Here is a 9,197-nt window from a genome sequence, read left to right as displayed (position 1 = left end):
TCCTTGGGGACCGCTGTCTGCAGGACAGCACCGTGTCGCAGCAGCCGTCCCAGGTCACAGCAGCAACCCCGGGGTGGCTGCCACGCTCGCCCCAGCTCCCTGCCTGGGGGCCCTGCCTTCTCTGCCCTCCCCCAGGCCAGCCCTGGAGCTGGCTCTGTCTCTCCTGGCAGATTTTCAGGAGGTTGGATTCGATCCAAGTCAAAAGCATCTCTGGATGGAGCTGACGAGGGAGCCCAGGGGCCACCTCGCTGCAAGAACTCGGGTCACATCATTGCTCCGGGTGGCTGCACCCAGAGAGTCCACGATGTCCCTGGGGAAAAAAAAACCCCTGTGACGGAGGTGGAGGAGGGATGCCCCGGGCCAAGGGTGCAGACGGCCACCCTGCAGCCCCGGGACGTGGGGTGATGCCATCTGGGTGCACCAGCGATGGGTGACTGGGGCAGGCAGAGGGTGGCCGGGTCTGGTGCTGACCGGCAGGACCGGCAACGACACCTCGTGGCCAGAGCCACGTCCCGGGGTCCCCAGTGGGGCGAGGGACACACTCCTCCTCCTGCCTGGACCCGCCTGGGGGGCTTTGGCCTTGGCTCTCCATTGCTCTGGAGGTCAAGGGGCTCATTCCCTCGTGGTGGTGTGAATTTGGCAGGAGGCTGTCCTGTGGCTGGAGCTGGGCTCTCCTGTGCCCCGGGCGCGTTACACCTTCCCCGCAGCAATACACCACACCCCCCCCCTTTGCCAGGCCAGCCCCCTCCCCAGCTTTCCTCCCTCCACTTGTGTTTCGGTACCTGGAGCCAGATGCTGATGTGGGTGTAAAGCCGGGCTTTGCTGGGGCTGGGTTGACCCGTGAGATCTCCGCTCTGCTCTCACAGTCCCTCTGCCCTCCTGCCTTGACTCCCTTCTCGTGGAAGTTTTACTTTCTGTTGCTTTCTTGAACCAAACACACAAGACTGGTTTTGCCTTTTTTTTTTTTTTTTTTTTAATAAAAAAAGAAGGAAAGAAAAAGAAAAGAGAAGCATTACTCTTTGGGAAAAGCTATTTTTTATTCCCCTTTCTCCCTGTTTTCACATGTACCGCTTCCCTCTTTGATAGCTGTACCTGCATATATAGGGTGTCCGGGTTTAGGGGGGGTTATACTCTTTTTTTTCTTCCTGATTCTCAGGATTTAGATTTAAGACCAGAGGGTAAAAAAAAAAAATCCAACCGAAATCAGCATTAAAGCAATAAACCAAGAAATCAGCCATTACCTCCTTTGTGTTCAGCCACCAAAACTGACCCTTGTCCAAGATGGGCATGGATGGGCACCGTGTCCTGCTCCTTGGGAATGGGGCAGGGATGCTCCCCGCAGCCTGGGGACACAGTAGCGACCTTGTGAGCTGGGTGGTCCCCCCTTCCCAGTTCCTTAAACTCCTGTGCTAATTCAGGCTTGTTTTCTCATGATAAAAGTTTCTTCTCCAAATTCTCCTCCAGTGGGCTTTATTGGGTTTGACAGGTTTCAACCTTAAACCCGGAGACCCTATGTATATATTTATATATAATGTGTATATATACTGGTAGACTGTACAGATATATCTAGAGACATATGTAGTTCTCGACTGATTGCAACTTAATGGTATTTTCACTCCTACTCTCCGCAGCAGTGAAAATAAAATGATTCACAAGGGACCCAGCGCCGTGGTCGGACCTGCCTCTCTCTGATCCATCCTCATCTTCCTCGCTGTGCAGGAGCTGCCGCCGCTTCATTCAGCAGCAGATTCCCTCCCTTGGGGCCAACCTTCCCGACGGTCGGAGCCTGGGAGACCCCGGGGGTCCCCGCAGCAGGAGGCTGGGGGGTTGTTTGTGGTGTGCCCTCGCTTGAACCGATGCTGGGTTGGACTGGCAAGCAGTGCCAGCGCCACAGGAGCAGGCATGCCTGCAAAGCCCCCTGTCTTAACGAGCACCTCTGCTAATTAAGAGAGCCCGACCTCGCTGCAGCTCCCAGGGCCGTGGCTGCAGCTGACGGGCGTTGTTGGCCCTGCAAGCCGACCGGGAGAAGCTGATGACTGTGTGCGCTGTGTGTCGGGGCAGAGCGCGTGAACTCGAGCAGAGCAGCCCCCGAGTGACCTCCATGTTCCCAGGAAAGCCAGACAAATGTCCAAGGGGTGAGTTTGCCCCCAGGGAGGGAGCAGCACGGAGGAACTTCAGGGCGTGCACAGGGGCAGCAGCCGGGGGGAGACACCTCTACCACCCACAGCAATGAGCCCGGATGGATCCCCAGGGCTGTGGTCATGCGGGGTGCACGCGTGCTTTCACACGAGCAGAACGGGTGTAGGCAGCGACTTCTCCTCCTGCCCAGCGCCTCGGCTTCACGAAATCTCCTCTCGCTGCCGCTGCTGCTGCTCTCCTCACGTGAATCGTGAGCGGAGAAGGAGGGCGGCTGTGGGCGTGGGTGCGAACGCATGGGCTGCGGCGTGGGGGCTGCCCACGGGAGGGTGCACGCTGGCAGGAGGGGGTGCGTGTGCACGCGTGTGCATGGGTGTGTGAGCGGGGCAGGCCCAGGCAGTGAGGTCCCCTTATGGTTTTTTGTGCTGGAGAATAAAATCTCCGTATTTTGTAAGCGGGGCGTGAATCATGCACGCCTGGGTGTGCATTCACTCGCCGCCTCCCCCGGGCAAGTCAGCCCTGTCGCCCCGGGGGAGCGGAGCACTGGAAAAGCAGGGGGGCTCGTTGCTTCTCTCTGCAAACAGTCGCCGTGCCACCTTGGGAGAGGGACCTGGGCCATCGGCGTGGGAAGTCTTCCCCTCACCGTGTGTGTCGTGGGGTCACGGGGAAGGCTGGAAACCCCTCGTTAGTGGGGGCTGAGTGGGGCTGCTGGGGTGGACATCAAAGGGGGGGCTCCTCAGCATGGTGGGTGCTGATCTCCCTGGTGCTGGGGAGGGGGCTGTGGCTCCACTGCGGAGTGGCTGGATATAGCGAGTGGCAGGTTGGAGCAGGATGAGTTAGTGCTCGAATCAAGCCCCCTTGCAGCTGGTGACACCCCCCACTCCCCCCCACCCCCCCCAGGCCACTTGAGGGTGCTTGAGCAGGGATGTCCCCTGCCGTGAGGGTTTGCACCGACCCTTCGGGTGATGCCATGCGGGCAGGCATTTGCTGCGGATGCCGGGGTGCTGCTGCCTCTGGGGATAAGGGAAGAAGTGGGCACAAGGATGGATTCCGGCTGCTTGCTGCCCTGGGGACCCTGCTGCTCTGGGGACCGTCACAAACCCAGGCTTTTGCTTTGCAGCCATTTCCCCCACGGTGGGCTTCAGGGCAGGAGCTGCCCCCCCTATCTCCCCCCGAGCTGGGGCAGAAGGTGCTCTGCGAAGGCCAAGTCCCCTCCAGCCACGCTGGACCAAAGCCCCTGCTCCCCAGGGTGGGGGACCAACCCTGGACAAGTGCCTGCAGCCCCTCCAAGGAGCAGAGGCACCACGGCAGCTGTAATGTGTCCCCCCCGCCAGCTGCCACATCGCCTCCATCACGGTGGCTGCCGAGCTGCCTAATGAGGGGCTTAACGAAGATTAGCGGCGGCCCTTTGCTCTGCTCCACGCTGAGCAGGGCTGGGGCTGCCCTGGCAGGGGGGGATGCCGTGGGCTGGGGGCTGTGGGTGTGTGGACAAGGCCTGTGCCCACTGGTGGGGGGGCTGCCAGGGTGTCCCTGCCTGCCCAGCAAGCACCGGCAGATGGGTGCGACGTCTCGGGTGGGTGAGCGCGTGGGCTGCGATCTGCCTGCGAGAGAGAAGAACGTGTTTATGGCAGTGGGTGGCTGTGTGTGCACAAGGCTGCCGAGCGCTGCCAGGAGCCCGTGGAGCTGCTGTGCCCACCCTGTGGGTGTCCCAACCCCACAGGACACATCCCTAGCAATGACATCCCCCCCCCCCCCGCCACCGCCCCAGAGGATGAAGCAAGGCTATGGCCCCCCCAAGATGAGCTCTATATGGTGGGTATCAAGCAGCCCCCCTGCCCCAGAGCATGTGGGTGCACACGGGGGGAGATGGGGGATGTCTCCATCCTACCCTGGAGAGGGGAGGAGTGCTGCCCCCCACTCCCCATCCACACCAGCTCCCCCTCCCCAAACCGCCCCCATGTTTCCAAAGCAACAGTGTGCAGAGGGGCGAGCGGCGCTGAGCCCCGCGGGAAGCGAGGGGGGCGGACGAGACGAATATCACGAGCCATCTGGCTGCTGGGGTGGGCCTGTGCGGACCCCCAGCCCTGGGGAGCCGTGAGTCCCCCCCCACACCATCCCCAGGGCTGAGATGCTCACTGGGCCCCGAGGTTCCACCCAGCCGAAACCCACGATCAGCAAGGGGGGGCTGCGCCTGGTGCTTTGCCATTCCCGCATCCCTGGGGATGGCTGCAGCTGGAAATCACCCTCTGGCTTGGCAGGACCTGGGATGGTGGCAGGGCTGGCTCTGTCCCCTTTGCTCAGGGCTGTGTGTCCCCATCACCCATGGGGACACCAGGGCAGGGAGCAGAGCTCACTCCCCATCCTGTCCCATCCCATTCCCCCACAAGCCTGGGCCGTTGGAGGACAGCCACCATTGGGGCTGGCTCACCCCTGGGGACAATATAAGGTCCCAGTGGGGGGCTGCTGGCTTGATTGGCCGCATCCTGCCTCTCCCCTTGGCAGCAGCCATGCCAGGCCCCACTGTGCAGCCCCCTCCTCCTCCCCACACGTTAAAAGCCTGGCAGCCCTTTCCCTGGCCAGTGCACCAGCCCGCAGGAGCAGAGCGGGGCTCTCCCGCACCAAGGAGGAGGGGAAAGGGGGTACGTCCATGTCATCTTCTTTCTGCTCCTCCAGCGCCAAGCAGAGCCCCACTGGGCTGGGGTGAGCTGTAGGGTTGGGGAGAGGGGGGTGTGGGGGGCTGGCGATGCGTGCAGGGGGGCTCACTGTATGTGTAAAAGTTTGATCTGTGGGAAAACGGCAGAAATTAGGGAGCAGCATGGTCAGCGCGGGGTGCAAAAACTCTGAGCTGGGTCGTTGCTGTTCCATTTGGTTTGGGAGAGACGCGTGGGAGGCTGCTGGGTGCCGGGCCCCTCCGCTTGCTCTTCTGTGGGCGCGTGCACGGGCGTGCAGCCTGGCGGGTGGGCGATGCTGCAGCACAGGGTGCGTGGTGGGCTCTGGGGATCCATGCGCAGGGCTCAGCTTTAGGTGGGAGTGAGCTCCTTTTTGGGAAGGAACCCCAGCGAGTTTGGGTGTAGGGGGCTGCCGGGCGCGCCCTGCCTGGGCTGCAGAGCTGGGGGTGTCCCTGTGCAGACAGCCGCTGGGCTTAGCATCCAGTCACAGGGACCCTGTGGCATTTGTTCCCCCCAAAGCTGGCTTGCCCAGGGTGCTGGAGGCTGAGAAACAGCACCTCAGGGCTCTGGACCTGGGTGTAGGAGCCCCTGTGACCGAAGCAGAAAACAGCAGCGCCGAGAGTCCTGGGGTCATTTCTGCTTGGCTGGTGGGTTTATCGAGCCAGCGACCAGCTTCACCCATTGCCCTGAGGGGCCAGAGCAGGACCCTGATCCCCTCATCACCTCTCGACCCCCGTTGCTGCCTCCTCAGGGCTGGGAAAGCCGGGAAGCGAGGGCAGCCTGGCATGGCTGCGGGGCCTCTCCTGCACAGCCGCCCAGCCGAGCGTGAAATGGGCTGAAAAGAAAAGGGACGGCGTAATGTTCCCGGGGCCGGGGGCGGAGGACGTTTGTTCCCCACGCTGGCCACAGTCCCCACCACGGCTGGAGAGCAGGGCTGGCTGCGACCTGTGCCAGTCCTACCTTCCCATCCCTCTTTGCTCTCACCGCTTTGCAATCGTTTCAGGGCACCTGGCCCCATCCTGACCTACGTTGCTGGCCCTGTCGGATCCCTGCATCCCTGGGGACTGCCGTCCTCAGAGCTGCCCTTGGAGTGGTGACCCTGGCTGGGTGCAGGATGAGGACCCTGGCCTGGCTGGGCATCTCCAGCCTGTGTCTGGCAGCAGCTTGGGCTGTCCCAGCCAAGGAGGAGAGGAGGAAGGTGGAGAAGCCAAAAGCTGATCTTGCCCTTTATGAAAACCTGGACCTGGACAACTACGACCTGACGTTGGACAACTACGGTGAGATCCTTGACCTGAGCAACTATGAGGAGCTCTACGACTACGGTGACCTTGCTCCGAAGGTGAGTGGGACGTAAGAGAGTACCCAGCGCGTGGGGCAGGTCTTCCCTGGGTTCATCCTGACAACGGGGCTTGGTCCAAGGGATGGATGGGGCACAGCTGGAGAACCAGGCTTTTGCGCAAGCCTACAAGCCCTGGTGGCTCTTCCATCGCTCTTGCTGGTGGCAGGAAAGGCTTTACCCAACCCCGACCTCCACCGGATTCCTCATCCCCTGCCACCGCCGCAGGAAGGCAGGACATGAGGCTTCCTGCGTCCCCCTGGGCAAATAGGGAGGGGGGTTCCTGAAAACCTGGCCTAGGAGAGCTCTCTGAGGAGGAGCTGGCTTTCCAGTAAGACCTACCCAGTTCCCTTGACCCCTTGACCAGTGCCTCCTACACTAGAGGGGAGCGGGAGGGCTTGCTCGGCCACCCCAGCCCTCACGCCCAGGCTGTCTTTGCAGATTGAGGTTGGCACCTTGGCTCCTCGCCCCAAGGACCCCGCGGCTCTCCCAAACCTGGCCACCACGGCTGAAACCCCGAAGCTGCAGCTTCCAACCGCCGCCAGCCCCATCCACCCAGCACCCATCCCCGCGCAGGGTGAGTGCAGACCCCTGGGTGCAGCACAAAGGCGCAGCTGGCAGGATTTGGTTCCCACGGGGTGCAGCCACATGTCCCAGGGGTGGCAGGGCTGGTGCTCTCTGGAGAAAAAGAAGCAAATCCTTTTGCCACCAGCAGACAGCAGCAGTTATTTGCTCTGCCCCGGGGTGTTGGGGGGTGCGTCTTATCACACAGCAGGCAGGGGGGCTGCAGCGAGACATTTCTGGGAAACAAGAGCTCCAGCAAAGCGGCAACATTTTAATGAGCAGAGGCATTGCGACAGTCGGACAGAGTAGCAATTAGATTAGTGACAATTAAAATCCCGTAGCGAGGGATAAATATCTTTATTCATTTTCTGTCACTCTGGACTGGGACAAATTAAGTAGGAGGCAAAGGGAAATTGTTGCCTTGCTGCTTTGAACTCCCCCACTAATGGATGCTCAGGGGCGCTGGGGGAGAGGAGAGGGAGCACATGCGTGGGGGGGGACATGGCTTTACCCCTCCTGTCGCCTCTGCCTGGACCCCCAAGCAGCCGAGGCGGATGATTTGCACCACACAAAACTGTTTTCTTTTGCTCCATTTCCTTCTGTGGAAAAACTAAGGGGGCCAAGCGAGCTTGGAAACTTTACATCTCCCCCTCTCCCGTGGGAGGCATTTGGCCCCGAGCAGTTTCATTTATTAGCAGCTCTTTTGGCTGGGAGTTTCTGTCCCTTCCCTTGACGAGGTGCCCTGGGCTGTTTCGTTGATGAAGGTGTTGGGGCTGCGACAGCTCCGGGTGCTAAAGACTCCGTGTACCCACAGCGTAGGCAGGGGTGGGCATGTCCTCCCGTCTCCCTGCATGCTGGGGTGCTCCGTGGGGGAAAGAGGGAGCCGTGCCATGCCGTGCCATGTGCCATGCCATGCCGTGCCATGCCAAGGGCTGCCTCTGCACCCCCAGGCCTGCCCAGCTGCCTGCTCTGCCTGTGCATCGGCACCTCCGTCTACTGCGACGACGCCGACCTGGAGCACATCCCATCGCTGCCGCCGGAGACCACCTACCTCTACGCCCGCTTCAACCGCATCGGCGCGATCCGGGCCAGCGATTTCACGGGGCTGAGTACGTCGAGGCAAGGGAAGGGCCAGGCTCTGCAATGGGGCACGGGGACAGGGGGGAATAAGCGGTTCTGCGTGGGTCCCTCTTCATCTCCTCCCTCCTCTCCCTCCAGAGAAGCTGAAGCGAATAGACCTGACGAGCAATTTCATCTCCTGGGCGGACGCGGATGCCTTCCGCCTGCTCCCCAGCCTGCAGGAGCTCATCCTGCCCGAGAACAGGCTGACGGCGCTGCCCGAGCTGCCCCGCAGCATCGTCCGGCTGGACGCCCGTCTCAACAGGATCCCCAGCACCGGCCTCCGGCCCGAAGCTTTCCGGGTGGGTGCTGGGGCTGCCAGCCTGGTGGATGAATTCAGGCTGGTTTTAGCCCAAACTTGCCATGCCATGGGGTAACAGGGATGGTGCAGAGGGCCGGAGCTGGGCTGGGAGCAGGGAGGTTCATCTCTCCTCTCTTCCCGCAGGAGCTGAAGCAGCTGCAGTTTCTCCATCTCTCCGATAACCAGCTGGACTATATCCCAGCACCCCTGCCCGAGAGCCTGCGCTCCCTGCACCTCCAGGTGAGACGAGCCTGGACCCAGGCTTGTCTGTACCTGAGTCTAGCAGAGCCCACCACTGCGTCTTCCTCCTCCTCTTCCTCCACCTCCCCATCCCTTTGAATCTGATTTTGCCCTTTGCCTCCCTGGCCAGAACAACAACATCCAGACCATGCATGAGGACACGTTCTGCGACAGCCAGGACCACAGCCAGATCCGCAGGGCGCTGGAGGACATCCGCCTCGATGGCAACCCCATCAACCTCAGCCTCTTCCCCAACGCCTATTTCTGCCTGCCCCGCCTGCCCACGGGCCGCTTCTTCTGAGCCCCACGGCCCCAAAGCTGGGAAACAAGGGCAAGCATTCCCAGACCCTCCATACCCCCACCCCAGACCCCCTCGGACCCTGCTGCCCCATGGAAAATATGGAGTGAATGCAGATACATTCAAGCCTGGTGTGAGCTGAGCAACTCCGTGTAGGGGTGAACACAGTTCAGGGGCGAACGGAGCAGGGGATGGGCAGCTCTAATAAAATGAAGACTTTAAAAACCCATTCAGTGTCTTGTTCTCACCAGCGAGAGCAGCGGAAAGTCCTTGCCCAGCCCCAGCCCAGCAGCTGCTTTGTGAACGGTGCTGGTTTGCAAAGATGGGGACTTCCCTGTGTCTCACTTCTTCCTCGGTTCCCTCTTGGGGCCTTGGGAAGACCCCTCCATGTCGGCTTTCAGGGTTTCCTGCATGAGGATCGGGAGCTTCTTTGCTCCAGGGAGGCGATGCTTTGCCCACATCAGGTTTGACCTGCATGATCAGGCTGTCCCCGGTCCATCGGGTGGGTCTGTGTGGCTCTGGAGGCCTGTTGCA

The 9,197-nt window shown here is 61.3% G+C and overlaps 1 protein-coding gene across 1 annotated transcript; it reads left to right on the top strand.

Annotated features, from left to right (window-relative positions):
- The first annotated feature begins 5,919 nt into the window (after positions 1-5,919).
- OPTC (opticin) lies at positions 5,920-8,666 on the top strand. Its single transcript, XM_009953375.1, has 6 exons — positions 5,920-6,144; positions 6,583-6,718; positions 7,656-7,814; positions 7,924-8,126; positions 8,270-8,365; positions 8,496-8,666. The coding sequence occupies exons 1-6, from the start codon at positions 5,920-5,922 to the stop codon at positions 8,664-8,666; spliced, it is 990 nt and encodes a 329-aa protein (XP_009951677.1).
- The last annotated feature ends 531 nt before the right edge of the window (positions 8,667-9,197 follow it).

Source organism: Leptosomus discolor, chromosome 21, assembly GCF_034619465.1.
Source record: "Leptosomus discolor isolate bLepDis1 chromosome 21, bLepDis1.hap2, whole genome shotgun sequence".
Taxonomy (NCBI): domain Eukaryota; kingdom Metazoa; phylum Chordata; class Aves; order Leptosomiformes; family Leptosomidae; genus Leptosomus; species Leptosomus discolor.
This window is presented reverse-complemented; position numbering and strand designations above follow the sequence as displayed.